This window comes from Bidens hawaiensis, unplaced genomic scaffold, assembly GCF_021521415.1.
Source record: "Bidens hawaiensis isolate Kalapana, Puna unplaced genomic scaffold, B.hawaiensis_p1.1 tig00022914_1, whole genome shotgun sequence".
In the NCBI taxonomy this organism is placed as follows: Eukaryota; Viridiplantae; Streptophyta; class Magnoliopsida; order Asterales; family Asteraceae; genus Bidens; species Bidens hawaiensis.
This window is the reverse complement of record NW_027493588.1, coordinates 103,865-121,666: the sequence shown is the minus strand read 5'-3', so window position 1 is coordinate 121,666 and position 17,802 is coordinate 103,865. Positions and strand designations below refer to the sequence as shown.

The window sequence follows — 17,802 nt, the reverse complement described above, 5'->3', positions numbered from 1 at the left end:
TTCTCTCCCTCGGCCGCCGGCCGTATATGGCGGTGTGTGGTGTGTGTGTGTTTTGGAGTGTGTAGAGATTATGATGGAAATGAAATGAGGGTTTTGGGTTTTAGGTTGGTTTAGGGGATATTTATATCCCTTAAAGCCCATGGACCTAAAGCTCATTCTCATTTAACTCATCTCAATTAATCTAAATCCATGATCCGTTCTTTACTCGATATTAATTAATTAATAACGCGGAAATCACTAAACGTAACTTTCTTTATTCAACATTATAAATTTTAGGATGTTACAGTTAATTTGTCATTCTAGTCCTTCAATCAAGATTAACACTTCACATTTCGGGATTCACAGTTGCCTGTGATCCTGTGTATCCCTCAAGGGTCGCTACAGGGGAACAGGAAAAGGAAGTATCTATTTGGGAAAATCGATTGGTAGTTTCACCTTTCGAACAGTGATCGGATTTCCTCATATTAACCCCGAAAAAAGTAATCCAAAAATGGATTGTGAACCTTTTCCTCGAGCAAGGTAACCCGATAAGTCATCAAAGGCGAAAAACTTCAACAGATTTACAGTCTTTCGCTTTTATGCTATTATTTTAGAGTGTCATGCAGGTGTGTTGTCACCTGTCGGGTCATTTTCATAGGGATAAAACCCTTAGCCTGGTTCAAGATCATTATTATTGGCCCCAAATGGGTGTGACGTCCGGATCCTTGTCTAATGTCGAGGTTCTGTCGAGTCTCCAAGATGCATGGAAGTAATGCCAATGCCAGGTTGTACTTACCCCTACCCGTCCTTGTCACATGCTTTCGGAAGATGTGAGTTTGGATTTCGTATTCTGATTTCTGACTATCTAGAACGCAAAGGTTTCTTTAAGATAATTAAAGCCAGGAACCAGTGAAATCTAGAATCAAGCATGTATACATTTAAGAAAGCAAATATATAGCTAAATATTCAAAATTTATAACAACCTTACACAAAATTCTAATCTAAACACCAATATAAGGTTAAAAAAAATGCTACATAGACCTAGAAGCATGTTGAGCCTTAGCAGTTTCCTTCAAAACAGCACCAACAATTGCAGCCTGCTCAAGACACTCAGCCTTATGCAATGAATCCATAAGTACAACACAAGTACTAGGATACACAAAACACCCATTCAACCTGGTATCCTCAAACAGCATGTAAGCCTCCATCGCCCGATTCGACACACTCAACCCCTCAATCATAGTATTATAACAAGCCGAGTCGGGTACACCACCACTTTTCTTAAACCTATCAAAAAGACGATTGGCCTCCAAAACATTTCCAGCTCGTGCAAGCCCACATATCATACTCGTATACGTAACCACGTTTGGTTGCAACCCGTGTTTTTGCATCTCTTGCCAAAACACAAACGCCTTATTAAACTTTCTAACTTTACACAACCCGTTTATTATTATACTATACGTTATTGCGTTTGGGATACATTTCAAATCCTTCATCGAGTTAAAACACACGAGTGCTTCATTGATTTCCTCGGCTTTTACTAATGCATCTAGCATACAATTCCACGTGTACACGTTCGGAGTTAAACCTTTTTGCATTAATTCTTCCATTATTAAATATGCTTCATCAATTCTACCTACTTTACCAAACCCATCAACAAGGCTACTGTACACAACTACATTTAACACAATACCTTGAGATTTAGCTTCTTCAAAAAGCATGTAGGCTTCATCGAGTCGATCGATTTTAGCGAGCCCGTCGATAACCGACCCGTACGTGACCACGGTCGGTGCACACCCCTTCACTTTCATCTCTTCTAGAAGCTGGTACGCCTTGTTAACGTTGCCCGATTTGCAAACCCCGTCAATAACCGAGTTGTACGCAAGTGTATCCATAACACACCCGTTTTTCTTCATCGTGTTGTATATTTTGTAAGTTTCCCGTGCGAATCCGGCTTTTATTAACCCGTGAATTAGTATCGAGTAGCTTCGCGCGTCCGGTACGACACCGTGGTTCTTGATTTGTTCGAATAAAACCCGACCCTTTTCGATTTCACCGGCTTTAAACACGCAATCTATGTACGTATTCAAAAGCATTAAATCGGGAACGATCCCGGTTCGGATCATTTCTGTATAAACCTTGTGACCGTCTTCGGTTCGTCCTAATTTAAAAAAATTTCTAATGAGAGACGTGTAAACGACAACGTTTGGAGTAACACCAGCTTCCAACATCCGTTCGTATAACTTATACGCGTCATCCATTCGGTTATGTCGGCCTAATCCCTCAATAAGCGAGCAATACGTGTAATCGGTCGGCAGGCAATTATTATCAAGATTTTCAAATATTTCACAAGCGGCATCGAGTTGTTGTGACTTACACAACCGATCGATCATTATGTTAATGGTTAAGATATTCGGATACAAACCCGCTTCCTTCATGGAATCTCGAATCTTTAACGCGATATCAAGCTTGCCTGACTTACAAAGATAATCGATAACTATGTTATAAGTCGATAAATTAGGCGACGCGTCTTTCTTCATGTCTTCAAACAACTTCAAAGCGTCGTCTATTTTCCCCTTTTTCCCGAGACAAGTGAGAATACAATTAAACGCCACGACACTCGGAATCGAGCCCTTCGATCTTTGCCTCTCAAGTAATTGAAACGCCTCATCAAACCTTCCCGCCATCCCGTAACCCATGATCATGGTGTTATAAGCATACGCACACGGGACTTTCCTGTTATGCTCCATTTGGTCAAACAAGTCAACGGCCTCGTTAAGCTTATTAGCTTTACACAAAACACCTATCATGCTAGTGTATGTGACATCATCCGGCATGATACCGTGAGCTTTCATTTCGTGAAAGAATTTCCAGGCCATATCCACTTTTCCCGCCTTACCAAAGCAGTCGATACACACATTATATAAAACAATATCACCGTCGACATAATTGCTTCTCATTTCATCTAACAAAGCAAGAGCAGAGTCAACCCGACCCGATCTAGCAAACACGCGTATCACAGTTGTGAATAGATGCACATGTACTTCATAACCGAGCTCCTGCATTTGGTGAAATAATGTGAGTATGAGATCGGGATTGGGTTCATTAACGCTTGATAGGGCGCCTATAAGAGTCGTGTAAGCGGAAAACGCGGGCCGAAACTTAAACGTTCTCATTAACTGAATAATATCGTAAGCTTGTTTAAACTTATTATTCTTGACACAGCTCGCGATTAACTCGATACACGTGTTATTACCCGGGCCAAAACCGGCACGATTCATTTCTTCGAAAACTTGCTCGAGTTGACCAAAGGTTTGACTTCTTGCCATCCCCATAAGAAGTGAGTTGTATGCTTCGGGACAATGCGGTTGACCGGTCTTTCTCTCGGCCCATTTGAAATAATTTAATGCAAGATTAACATCTTTTAATTTCCATAAAACGGAAATAACAAAATCGGGCTGTGTACTTTCTTTATGTTTTAATAAAGTGCTCTCCAAAGATGTTGACCATTGACCGCCCTCTAATATCTGGCACACGGAATCGACTGCCTGTCTTTTTTCATCGAATCTTGTAATGTGTTCATGATTGATTTCGTTTATTGAAGAGCAGGCTCTTTGTTGCAGATTGAGAGGTATAATACGCGTAGATGATAATCGCTCGTATACAATATTAATATTGTAGAATAACTTACCTGCATTAACGGATAATCAGTAAAACAATTGATCAAAAAAAGATGTGATTCATTAACTGATTAAATTTATACCTCGGCCTGTAACAAGAGCCTTCATGTTTGAATTCAATTGCTTTTACATATCATCTCCTTTAGTTATCTGACTGAACAATCACGAAATTTAAAAATGTTGATAAAATTCTGAATATATGCACCAGAAACTCAGTATGCAGTATTCCTGAAGAACAGAAAACAATGGCTCAAATATCGATCATCAAATATCAATCGACATTAGAGGTGCAGCAAAGAAACCGACCCGTTCACGAGCTACTCTGATCGATAAAAAGCTCGAGCTGAGCCTCAAATAAAGCCCGTTTAGTTATCGAGCCCGAGCTACAGCCTTGTATGGGATGATCGTTTAGCTCATCAAGCCTTATCGAGCTATGTGTACTTTTAACTTTTAACTCGTTTGGACTTCTATGTATTAAATTCACACTGCACAGCCAAGCTTCAACTCGTTTAAGTTACTGCACACGAGCTCGAGTCGAGTTTATGCTCATTTAAGGTTTTCTCAATATAAAAATAATAATAAAAATGTGTATAAATTATAAAACATTTAACGAGCCGAGCTCGAGCTCGAGCTTAAAAAAAAAGACTCACAAGCCGAGCTCAAGCTTGCTTTACAAATTGTAAACAAGCATATGCATTAAAGTATTAAACGAGCATTTGATCTTTAAAATTGTAATCGTTGGACGCAAAACTAGCACTAATTTATGTTAACACGGAGAAATTATGAATTACCAGTGATTTTTAACCTAATTATTTTCAAAATTTCACAATTAAATAAAAGGCTAGGAATATATATATATATATATATAAGAATGAAGAGCTTACACGAGTCGGTTGTGAATCAAATAATGAAATTGAGGAGGCGCGTGATGACGACGACAGCCGGAAAATTCGCCTCAAGTTTTCGATACGGCAGAGATATTCAACCGGACTAATTAGAGAGAGATGGGTTCTTCTGGAAGTGGGCTACTTTATTGGGCTTGGGCCTTGGGCTACATTTGTAGTAAACTTTTTATTGTTTCTTTTGGGTAAACACTTATTATAGAATTGTAACCGAGTTTTAAGTTTTTTCTAATTAAGTCATTTATATTTTGTTTTGTCTTGATCAAGTTACTTAACTTTTATTTTGTCTTAATTAGGTCATTTAAATTTCAATTTGTGTTCTAAAACGAGAGAAACAACTACTGTATTATCGTAAATGATATATTTACTGATAAAAAATAAAAATTGTTGGTTTTAATGGCGTTTTAGTTATTTATGAACATATAATATGAGAGTAAAAAAATATTGTATTAGAACATTTATTAAAAGTTGAGTGACCTAATTGGGCTAAAACTGAAAGTTGAGTGACCTAATTGAGACAAAATTGAAAGTTAAGTAGCCTAATTGAGACAAAATAAAATATGAGTAACTTAATTTGAACAACTTAAAACTTGGTGAACAACTGCTCTCACACTCTAATAATAATATGAAGCATATTATTATTCTCTATTTCGTTCTCACCCGATTTGAATGGCACCCAAGAGAAAGAAGGTAATCAGCTTCACCAATCCATCTCATGTTCATAATTTAATAATTTTATGTAATCCAAGCATGAATTTGCAGGCGGGTTTGACCCGAATGGATGCAGCTGTTGATCAGATGAGTTTATATGGGTTCCAGAGTCAACTCGTCAGGAAAACCGTTAGAAATCTGCTTAAGGTTACTTGATCCTGCATTTAATTCCTGGGTTTTCTTTGATTTTGTGTTTTTCATCTGGGTTTTGTTTGATTTGGTGATTTTGGGTTTAATTTTAGAAGTGTAATATTTGTAAACATTGAAACTTATTAAGTTATCATTATTTACACTTCAAAGCTCGATCCTCATTTGTGTTACTTTTGGTGGGTTATGGCAATGAAGGGTTTGAACTAGGCCTTGCGAGGTTGTCAGTTCGAAGTCCGAGCTCACCCGAGTTGTTGTCCCATCGTGTGTTATGCCTGAGAGGGATGCTCTTGTGGTGGCACAACGGCTGTCAAGTGGCACTGGCAGTATGGTTTCTTAGGGGATGCCTGAAGCCAAACTCCGAAGCCAGCATGAGTCCGGTTAAGACAACATGGTCTGGTCAGAGTGGGGCAACGGGGCTCTCCAAAATTGGGGAGTGCGGTTGCCTAACACATAAGAAATTCGCTTCCAAAAAAAAATTACGCTTCCAAGTTTTGACAACAATTTTTCGGTCAAAGGCAGTCAAAGTTGGTCAAAATCTTTGAAGTGTTTGAAAAATTACATTTACTAATCCAATCTAATTAATACATTTGAAAAAATAATGTATAAAGTTTTGAAAATTTTTTGTATGCAAGAGAGGTGCGGTGTGACAGGAAACACAAACACTGGTAATCACATAACATGCTAATTTTTTTGAATAAAAAAAACTAACTATAGCAATACAGTACTCTAATAAAAGAAAATATAATGCTTGCTGTTATGGTGTACATTTTTAAAAAGAAACATTAATGTATAAAAAAGTTATGGCTGTTTAGAAAATCGTGAAGGAAAGTTAGCTTAAAAGTTTTAACAATATGTTTAAAAGGATTGTACCATATGTTTTTAAAAGTTGTAATTACTCAAACTCTTAAAATTATGTAAAATTACATTTTTTTTCTCATATGTATTATAATATAGAATAGATATAAGTTTGAAAAAATACATACAAAATTTCAATTTAAATAATCACTAGCCGGTAGTTAGTACCCCACCGTCCGAGTAGCGTCTAGCGAGTTTTACAACACTGTTCTGTGTTTGATGCTTGAATCAAAGGATTGTAGCAATAAGTCGAATGTTGTTTGTTTGACCCGTGTGGAACCCACATATCTAGGTATATGGTTTTGATGGATGGCCATTTATAGAAGCAGACGCGTACACGGCCCTCATTGATGCCATTCTTGATAACCAAGTGGAAGAAAGTCAAGAAACACAGAACTTGTTAAAGGTACAAATGATTTAGTGTCCATTTTGACTTTAACTGGTCAAAGCTACTAAAAAGTCAAAATTGAGCTTTATTATTGTGTTTTACAGGATGCATCAGCAGATAAACTTGTTAATCAAGATGCCTCAATAACCCACCATGCAGAATCAAGTGAACCACCACCTCTTTCCATTAAAGGTATACTTATTTTGTTTTAAAACAATAGTAAATGCTTACATTTTCATGAAAAGATTTCATAAACTACATGAACAGATATCTTTGTTTCAAAACCGCACTTCGGTCAAATGTTGGGTGCGTGGAGTCTGATATGTAAAAACAACCAAAGGGTATAAAGTTCTTTAATATGATCCACATGAATCTTGAATTTATAATATAAGGTTTGTGTTTCTTGCATTTCAAGATTAAAAAGCTGATATTTTTATAAGGCCCGCGAAGCGAGAATGCGATTTGGTTAAAACCATGTTTCATTCCAGCTCATCTGACAATGTTGATGGTCATTCTGCAAGTGAAATTAACCTCCATAATTGTGAAAACACCTCTCGGACACTACGCGTGTATGAGAGGAAGAAACAAGAGGAAGAAAAACAGAAGTTGTTAAAGGTCCAAATGATTTAGTGTTAACTTTTGGCTTTAACTGGTCAAAGCTGCTAAAAAAGTCAAAGTTGAGCTCTAATGTTTTGTTCTACAGGATGCATCATTGACTAACAATGCAGAGTCAAGTGAAGCATCCCTTCTTTCCATTAAAGGTATACTTTTATTTTAAAAAAATACGAGTCCTTAATTTTCAAGAAAATATTTCAGAAACTACATGACCAAAATAACTTGGTTTTAAAAGCGCGCTTGGGTCAAAGTTGGTCAAACCTTGAATTCATAATGTAGGGTGTATGTTTTCTTGCAGTTTAATATTAAAAAGCTGATATTTTTGTAGGACCCGTGATGCAAGAATGTGATTTGGTAAAGAACGCTCTTCATTCAAGCTCATCTGATAATGTTGATGATCAATCTGCGAATATAGCTAGCCTCCAACATACACTGCACGTTTGTGATGTGGTCCCTACTCGTAAACGCAAGCATTGTAATGGATGGATTAGTGATGATGATGATGAAGATACCAACTCTACAAATGAAATTAACCTCAAAAATTGTGAGAACGCCTCTCATACACTACGCGTGTGTGATGTTGTCCCTACTCGTACTCGCAAGGCTTGTAATGGATGGATTAGTGATGACGATGAAGACGAAGGTACTAAGTTTTTGAAACTGGCTCCTGCTACTTAATTAACGCTTAGGTTTTATCCGTTTGAAGGTATGATATTAAGTTTATTTAAGTATTTGCATCTATGTTTATAATAGTTGTTACAAATTTCATCATGTGGTTAATTGTGATTTTGTGCAGATTTTGGTTCACAATGGTTCAAGGTAGAAGTGGTATGCTGTTATTATATAATATTATAGAAGGGTAATACATTCAAAACCTTATTTTGCTGGCTTAGTATAAGTAATTTACTTCTATGGAGCATGTATGGCAATTGCCTCATATAACTAAACCTTATTTTAGACATGTATGCAAATGACTCAATAGTATAACTAATTAAGTACCATGGTTCATGTGTGTTATTGTGTGCTTATTATACAATTATACTTAGACATCAATAAAACCGAGTATTGTACCGAATTATAGGTAGGGTACAAGTAATGGTACGAGTATATTGGTATGATATCTGATTTGGTATCGCTTTGCTTTTTTTTCCCCTTTCAAATCTCCAATAATCTTGGTATCAGTAGAGGTACCAGTACATATAAATTAACTCGGTACGATAACAAATTGACTAAATTGATATGGGTACTGGTTGGACTATATGATTAATAAGCGATTGGACCTATTTTTTAGACATAAATATGGAAGTTCCTGATAAAACCTCTACATATTTCAAACGGGACTCGTATGCATATCGCAAGTACCGAATACTGAAATGTTTAAGATATTTGTAATTCGTACCCAATAGGCTAAATCTCTACAGGGATGGATACTGGCATAGTGGTACGGGTACGGGCATTTGGGCAAAAATATCATCCTTATTTAGACATGTTTAGCAATGACTCATACTATAAGTCATAATTAACTACCATGTTTATATGTGTCTCGAAACCAAGATTTAAAGCTTCTTTGCCTCTTAGGCAATTGGCATAATCCTTGGCTCTTGTAAAATATGTGGACCGGCCAAGTGTGCATGGGCTCAACTCTTGGTGGGCCATGTGCAGCTTGAGGATTGTATGGTTTATTGGTTTACATGGACTTGTGTTGCTAACCCTTGGGTTAAAAACACTACAATTTTATTAATTTTATTAGTAGGGGTGTAAATGAGTCGAGCTAAACTTAACCTACACTTTACTGTCCTACACTTTGCTCATTTAATTGAGAAGGTTTCAGCCTGTCCTACACTTTGCTCATTTAATTGAGAAGGTTTCAGCCTGTCTTGTCTTGTCTTTGTCTCACAGCTCTATATCTAAAATTTAAGTTAAGTTCATTTATCTTTGGTCAGTTATTTAATTCATATTTATTTATCTGTGTATTCATGATTATTATCATAATAATATATTTGTTATTTAATTATTTTTATCATAAATGTTGGAACCGACAAATGTTGAATCTTTTTGTGTGTGTGTTGAATTAGCTTTTGATTGTTAAGGGCCTTAAGGAGTAAATGAAGAGGAGTTCAATTAATTAAATTAAAAAAAAATAATACTAATTGAATTCCCCTGTGCAATGCGACTGGAATTTAATTTTAAATTAGTATCAGTTTTTTATGGTATTGATACAGAACTGACACCTTGTATAGTAAAAGAAAGAAAAACCAAAGATATATAGTTGTGATATGTTCGAAAATAGTTGTGATATGTTCGAAAGGATCTTGATACTTGTTTTACATATCAAAAGATCAAAGAAACACATAAACTTGTGATATGTCCAAAAGAATTCCAACACGTATTTTACATCAATCGACAACCATAAAAACAAATACCCGTACTGATGTCAGTATCGGTTCGATCTGTCCCAAAATTTATGCCAAAACGTTTAGGAAAAAAAGAGTTAAGCTCGCCAACTTATTTAGCTTTCTAAAAAAATCAAAACTAAAATATAAAAAATTTTGTGGCTGAACTTTCATAGTTCTGTCATAGTTTGAAAATTTATGATTAATTTATAAAAGATAAAAGCTATAATTGTATAAAATTTTTAAAAAGCTTTGTGGCCAAACAATAAAGACAAACCGTTGTGTTCAACTTTTTTTAACAATAACAAAAGTTTAAGGTTTACTATTCATCACACATGTTTTAAAGTTAAAAAATCGATAATAACATAGATATGTAGTTTGAGAGGGTGCGAGCCAAACATCCGTTGCTCCTAAGTGTAACCTATTTACGTCTGATTACAATTCATTTACAACTTGTTAACGTATTTACGATCTATCAACTCATTTTGACTTGTCAACACGCTTCACTCAATTTATAACACTTGACCAGCTTATCTACTTGTCAGCACGTTTCACTTGATTTATAGCACTTGACCCCAAATCGTATTTGAGTTTTATTATTTTAAGTTCGGTTATAAGTTATATCTATACGAACCATTTTAAATAAAAATTTAAGTATAAAATAAGTTAAATAACCACTCGAAACCTACCAACGGTAACTAACGGAATTGTGATTCCATAAAAACATCATGTGTCGAATATTAAAAAACCTACGAGTAATAAAATATTGTGCATAAAACATATATACTGTTAATATATTCGAACAAAAGTTATTAAATATCCACATGGCACGTCATGACAAAACAGCTGTCAATTGAGTTTACTTTTCGTTATCCTTGAAACCTTTCAAATATATTAAATTAACAATTTACCCCTAATATGTAAAAATGCACACCAACCGTCCCCCATGTTCTCTTTTATAGCAGGATGGTTGAGTGCTATCGTAACATCTAGGATAAGATCGGTACCGAGCTAATACCTTACCGAAAATGAGTAAAATTATAAATCGAATATTGTACTAATTTTGTCGGTCTGGTTCGTATGTCAGTATAACTACCGAAATCGAAAACATGAACAACTAAGTAAAAGTATCAAAACCGAATCTACCGATACAGAAAACATGAAAACTAATACTGATAGTGGTACCGATTGTGTTCGGTCGGTATACAAGGATAGTATGAGTACTCGGGACAAAATGTTCACCTTTATTTGAGTGCTCATACCAAACAATATTGATTTATCGTAAGTTTTTATCCATCAAAGAGTCACAAACTTGTTTTTAGTTATCGGGTAAAGACTTCTAGGATGCCAACTAACATGGATCTATCACATGGTCCACAGCTAAGCACGTTTGACTGTTGCATTTTTATCTTATCAACAACAAGCACACATAAATATAGGTTGAAGAAATTTAAAGCCAAACATTTAATTTATGAGTTCAGCGTCGCATGTCATGGACAAGATGATATGCGTTTAGGATGTTATATGTTAACACCGAAAATTCCCATCATACAATATTGTTAAAACTCACATGTATATTCTTACATTGACCATGTTGTTTTCTGAGAGTCGTAAACCACTTAAATATATATCTTAAAATCTAATGGTTAACATAAATTTAAATTTTTTAGGGTGAAAAGTTGAAGCTATTATAAAAACATATAATATTTAAGGGGGGTTTATTTAAGGGGGGTTTATTTAATTTAGTGATAGTATTGGGGTGTTAAGGAAAATATCACCGCTCGATCTCGTGTCTCCTATTGCGGTGCCTCTTTGTTTATAATTACTATGTATATTTAATTTCATTGATTTCATGTATGGACACTAATTTAATGTTAACGAGCTAGGTTTTTAAAATATGTATATTGGTTTTTATTTATTTCAACTACCGTCTTATAGTTACTATCGGCTCTAACTAACGAATTGGCTGCTGACGGTTTCAACTTTTAACGTATTTGTTTCCAGCGGTCCGCGACTAACAGAATCCTAACGTCGTTAGTTTTAGGTCGCCAGAAAAACGTTTTTGGCCGGAAAACTCATTTTCCCCCGAAAACTCAACATTTTCGTCCCAAACATCTTGGTAAATTTGTATCGGACCTTTAAGAATCTTTTTCTAGTAAAAGCCCTAATTATTGAGGGCGTCGGAAACCCTAGAACCATCGTTGGAATTGGTCGATGGTGCTCAAGTGGTGGTAGTTGGTTGGCGGTGAGTCAATTGGTGATGGTTGCGGTGTTAAGGTGGTATTTTCGGGCAACAAATTTGACTTTTCCGGCCAAAAACGTTTTTCTGACGACATGAAATTAACGGCATTAGGATTTTGTTAGTCGCTAACCATTATGAACAAATACGTTAAAATTTGGGACTGTCAGTAGCCAATTCATTAGTTGGGACCAACAATGACCAAAAAGCAATAGTTGGGCTTAATAAAAACCAATATACCTAGTTTTTATATCCGGGTCGTTTATGTTAGTTCTTTATTAGTATAAAAACTCAACATTTTCGTCCCAAACATCTTGGTAAATTTGTATTGGACCTTTAGGAACCTTTATCAAGTAAAAGCCCTAATTATTGAGGGCGTCGGAAACCCTAGAACCATCGTCGGAATCGGTCGATGGTGCTCAAGTGGTGGTGGTTGGTTGGCGGTGAATCAATTGGTGATGGTTTGCGGTATTCAGGTGGTGTTTTTCGGCAACAAATTTGACTTTTCGGCCAAAAACGTTTTTCCGACGACATGAAACTAACGCCGTTAGGATTTTGTTAGTCGCGGACCATTAGGAAGAAATACGTTAAAAGTTGGGACCGTCAGTAACCAATTCATTAGTTATGACCGGCAGTGATCAAAAGGTAATAGCTGAGCTTAATAAAAACCAATATACCTAGTTTTTATATCTGGGTCTGTTTATGTTAGTTCGTTAATATTATAAAAGAATGTTCACAAAAATAAATAAACAACCATAATGGATAAATGCCTATTGTGAAACTCCACGAACGTAAAAGGAACAAGCACGTACGAAGGTAAATGAACGAATCTAATTGAATGTAAATAAATGAGTATAAATGAATGTTTATGAGCGTATACGAATGAAAGACACCCATGTTCATTTCTTTGTTAATAAAAAGAATAAAAATTTGTTCATGTTTGGTTTTTTTATTAATAAACGAACTTCTAATTGAACGGTTTACGAGTAATTTTACATGCCTCAATACATTTACATTTGAAATTTTGCTAAATGCACGGCTTTATAAGGTTTATTAAAACCATGTGTTTAGACTGTCAAACGCCCCTTTACTAGTCTAGCATGCGAATCAACTCAGTACAATTTCCACATTGATGTATCATGCAAGATCTTACACTTACAAGTTAAAAAAAGTGATAATCCTATAAAGAAATTACTTGATATTCATATAAAGAAATTACTTGAAGTAACATTAAAAAAATAAGCTCAATGTTTTAAGAAAAGAAAAAAAAATAGTAATTAATAATTACATTTGTTATTTTTGTTTAATTATATTGACATTCTACCAAAACAAAAGAAATTATTGAAAATATGTAAATTTCATACACATTCTTTCTTAGGGGATATTTAACAGCCTCTGCACCATACACCAAGTGCTAAGTTCTAAGCATGTAAAAGGCCTACATGATTAACAGATTATGAGCCAGCAAGTGCTAAGTCAGTGTTAAGTACGCTGATGTGGTGGTGAGGAGCTGGTGCGTGAGTGACAAATCGAGGGTTTCGAACACATGTGAATGGACAAATAGGTAAAACTTTCATTCGACGTTATTTAAAAATTTAATTAGTAAAATGTTTGTTGACTGATTCAGATGTGTCATTCTGATTAAACAAACACATTTAATGTTGGCTAATCCAGAAATAATTTTCTTAATGAAATTATTAGGACTCTACATAGCATAACCTTAATATTGAAACATATGTTAGGTGACCAACATTATTTTGATATTTAGATGACAAGTCCAAATTTTCAAATCAGAACATGCCAACTAATTCTTGGAAGCGTCTTCATACTAGTTTTTATGCACGAAGTACAAGTCACATTTTCAATATATATAACGGGTACCCTATGTTGTATTAACTGTTATTCCATAAATACCCCTCCCTCTAAATCCGGTACAAGTTACAACAACGTGACCAACAAACAATAACGCACAACATAACATTATTTAAGTGTCTCCAACCAACAGGATTTGTTCCTAGATCACCGCAGGTTATTATAACATGGGAAGATCCTGCTTCAACATCATTTCTTGTGGATGTCTCAATCAATCTAAAGACAAGGATGATATCAATGTTTCCCAGGTATATATAACACATGTCTTGTCTCATTGTCTGTGTTTTTCTACTCTGTTCCATATATTTCGTTATACCCGCAATTCGTTAGCTCGTTTAATTCTGTTTCAATATCGAATTCGCTGGCGTTGATTGATCCGGAGTTCGTGTTTGACTTGTAATATTGATTTGTGTTAGGTAGCTGATTAAGTTGAACAGTTTGAATTTGATCTTGATTGAATTATTGAATATTGTGATATTGGATTCATGTTTGGTGCTAGATTTAATTAATTTAATCCACTTTTGTTGCAAATAATAATGTATATATGATGGAAATTTAATTATTTGAACTTTTGTAAACTATTGATGAAAGAGATCTAGTAAGGTACTTTGACTTTATGCTTTTGATCATTTAATGATATCAATAATATTATTGGTGATAAGTTTCTCTAGCAGAGGTCTCAGGTTTAAATCCAGCTTTCAGCTTTTAACTGTTGTGTTTTACGTGACCTTATTGGTCGGTAGTGTAGTGGTGGGTCTCGTGATTATTTACATTTATTAAGTTAGTTGATTTGTATAACGGAATTTGGATTAGGCTTCGAATGATTCTTAAACTCTTTGAACTCGTTTCAGAACAAAGGTCCCGATAAACCAGGATGGAGTTTAAGGAAAAAATCACCTAGACATGAAGCACCAAGCAACACAGTCGTTAACGAAAACATATCTTCTACTGATAATAAAGAGATCCCGGAACCAATTACCATCAGTTCCGAACCGCATATTAATTCTAACGTGTCTGAAAAAACTTCAGACGATATATTGACAAAAGAGATTCCAAATTCGGCTGCAAAACCTGTTTGTAAAGAAGACGACGCTAAACATGAACGTGCTCCTGAAAAATCTGAATCTGAATATGAATCAGCCGCTCTTGTGATCCAGGCTGCTGTTAGGAGATTCTTGGTATGTATATTTTTTTTTGTAACCGTGAGAACCAACTCACTGGACCCACTGGTGGGTCCAGTGGAAGCTGAATTTGAACCTGAGACCTCTGCTAGAGGGGAATCAGTGGACGCTGTATTTACTTCCACTATGTGTTAATGACATCTTAATTGTGTTTAAACTTTATGGTTGAGTACGATTCTCAGGCCGAGAGACAGCTGGTCAAACATAAAAATGCGGTCAAACTGCAAGCTGCAGTGCGAGGACATTTGGTCAGGAATCATGCGGTGGGAACGTTACGTTGTGTTCAAGCCATTGTCAAGATGCAAGCGCTTGTACGCGCGCGCAGAGAGAAGGTAAAAAACAGAAAACATTTTTTAAAGTTTTCTATTATTTTAGTGTATTGTTTCTGACAACTTTTGGATCAGCTCCGTATCAGAATGCCATAAAATGTTCGATTATTATTTTGTTTCAGGGAGTGCAAAACGCGGGAATTATTAACTCAAATCCGACACATGTATCCATTGAGAAGCTACTAAGTAACCGGCTTGCTCGCCAGGTAAATATTCGCGTTACAAATTTTAATTAATCGTCGGTATACTAATATTTTTTTAAATATAAAGCTACTGGAATCGACACCAAAGACGAAACAAATCAACATCAAATGCGATCCATCAAAATCCGACTCGGCTTGGAACTGGTTGGAGAGATGGATGTCTGTGTCCTCACCAGAAACCCTGCAGCCTCACACACCAGAACATCATCAGGACAAAGTTGTAAATAACACTGAAGATGAGGTCAACACGGTAATTTCCAAACCGATACCCGATAAATTAGTATCAGATACCGATTCCAACCTGATACCCGAGAATCAAGTATCGGAAACTGAACCCGAACCGATCCCCGAGAATCCAGTATCTGAAACCGAACCTGAACACGAACCGATATCCGAAAATACAGTATCAGAAACCGTGCCCGAGAATTCAATATCAGAAACCAAACCCGAACCAATACCTGAGAATCCAGTATCGGAAACCGAACCCAAACTGATACCCAAGAGTCCAGTAATGGAAACCGAACCTGAACCGATATCCGAGAATACAGTATCAGAAACTGAACCGAAACAAACAGCCAAACAGATTGGATCAAGAAAAGCAAGTAACCCAGCATTTATTGCTGCTCAGTCAAAGTTTGAGGAATTGACTTCTTCTTTGACCAACTCTTTGAAATCACCCGGGTCTGCTAAACAAGACGATGAACCCGGTTCAGGCTCCAGTTCACCCAAGAATATCGGTTCTTCGGACCCATTTAAACCAGCTGTGGCAGGTTCAGGTTCTGTTGAACCGTGTGACGACTTGGTTCACGATGGTTCACGGGTGGTTCTGACCGGCGGCTCAGAATGTGGGACTGAGCTGTCAATCACATCCACACTTGACTCGCCGGACCCGTTTGAAATTGAAAACATGAAATTCGAGGAAGCGGATACAAACATTAATTATGATAATAAAAATAATAATAATAATAATAATAACAGTAATAATAGTGATAATAATAACAATAACATAGGCGGTGCGACGCCTGAAAAACAAGTTGACCAAAAGCCCGATAACATTGAGCCCGAGCCCGAGCCCGAGCCCGAGTCAAGTCACATAACAAACCTTGAATCACAAGGAACACCATCGAGTCAACTCTCGACAGCCAGTAAGAAAACAAGAACCGATAAAAAGGTATCGGGTCAAACCCAGAAGTCATGGTCAACTAGTAAAAAGTCAAGCCCGGTAAGCTCTAGTGCGAATTCGGGCTTAAGAACTAGTTTGGACCAGTTGCCTAAAGAGTCAAAGCCCAGGAAGCAAAGGAATGTGTTTGGTTCACCAAAACATGATCATGCTGACGGTGAACAAGTGGTCCCAGGTTACATGCAGGCGACTGAGTCTGCACGAGCCAAAGCGGTTGCTAACATCTCCCCGAGGTCGAGCCCGGACTTGAAAAAGAGACAGTCGTTACCGGGCCCGGTTAACGACAGGCACGGGTCGCCTCGGATTCAGAGGTCAACGTCTCAAGCGTTACAAACCACAAAATGAAATGGTAATCAAGGTAATTTCTGACCTTATGGTATTACTGTTTTATATTATTTTTGTATAATTTATATCACTCATTGTTCTGATATGGCAGCTAACTGGACTCGAAATAAAAATCGACATTCTAAGTTATTTTTTCATTAGTTTGATATTATTCTTGTGGGTGTTGTAGAGAGGAAATGGCAGATATGAAGTTGTAAAGGAGCAAACACAGATGGGATAATATGACCCCTTTTTTTTTATCATTTTTATTTATATTTGATGAGATTGCATTGAGCAGTTTACAAACGGTTATCTTGTGTATTTGTTTGAAAAAGGTTTGGTATATTTTTTATATATTTGGTATGTATAATATTAATGATGTATAAACATGGTTTATATTATCTTCTTCAGAAGATCCTAGTTAATACTTTTAGCAAGCCAACTCTCTACTAATGGTACTAAAAGCCTAATGATCCCAAACTTAATGCTAAAATTGCGAGCATAAGCCAATGAGTATTAAGCTTTACATAAATCATTCATTAAAAGCATTCTAGATGCAGACTTGCGGTGCATAAATCAATCGCAAATAATAAAACCATAAACGTTTTAATGAACTCGACCATAACTACCATACACCAAAATGGTCTTACTTTGCCCTAACAACGTCTAACCTAAACCTAAAAGAAGTCCATTAACATCCATTAGAGAAAATAAGCTCCCCTATCAATCATAAAACAGGCATTGTCAATTTAAAAGGATTAACCATAACTCACAAATAACCAAAACAGTAGAACATGCGCA

At 36.1% G+C, this 17,802-nt stretch overlaps 1 protein-coding gene and 1 pseudogene across 2 annotated transcripts; one reads left to right on the top strand and one right to left on the bottom strand.

The window, feature by feature from the left end:
• Positions 1-1,010: 1,010 nt before the first annotated feature.
• On the bottom strand, positions 1,011-3,923 carry LOC143566585 (uncharacterized). Its single transcript, XM_077053248.1, has 2 exons — positions 3,743-3,923; positions 1,011-3,670 (listed from the first exon to the last, which is right to left on the bottom strand). Exons 1-2 carry the CDS (start codon positions 3,765-3,767, stop codon positions 1,011-1,013), a joined length of 2,685 nt encoding a protein of 894 aa, XP_076909363.1. The 5' UTR covers positions 3,768-3,923.
• A 10,660-nt stretch (positions 3,924-14,583) lies between these two features.
• Positions 14,584-17,211, top strand: LOC143566588 (protein IQ-DOMAIN 32-like; annotated as a pseudogene). Its single transcript, XR_013141259.1, has 5 exons — positions 14,584-14,962; positions 15,148-15,297; positions 15,417-15,500; positions 15,565-17,035; positions 17,192-17,211. The product of XR_013141259.1 is annotated as a protein IQ-DOMAIN 32-like (transcript).
• Positions 17,212-17,802: the final 591 nt, after the last annotated feature.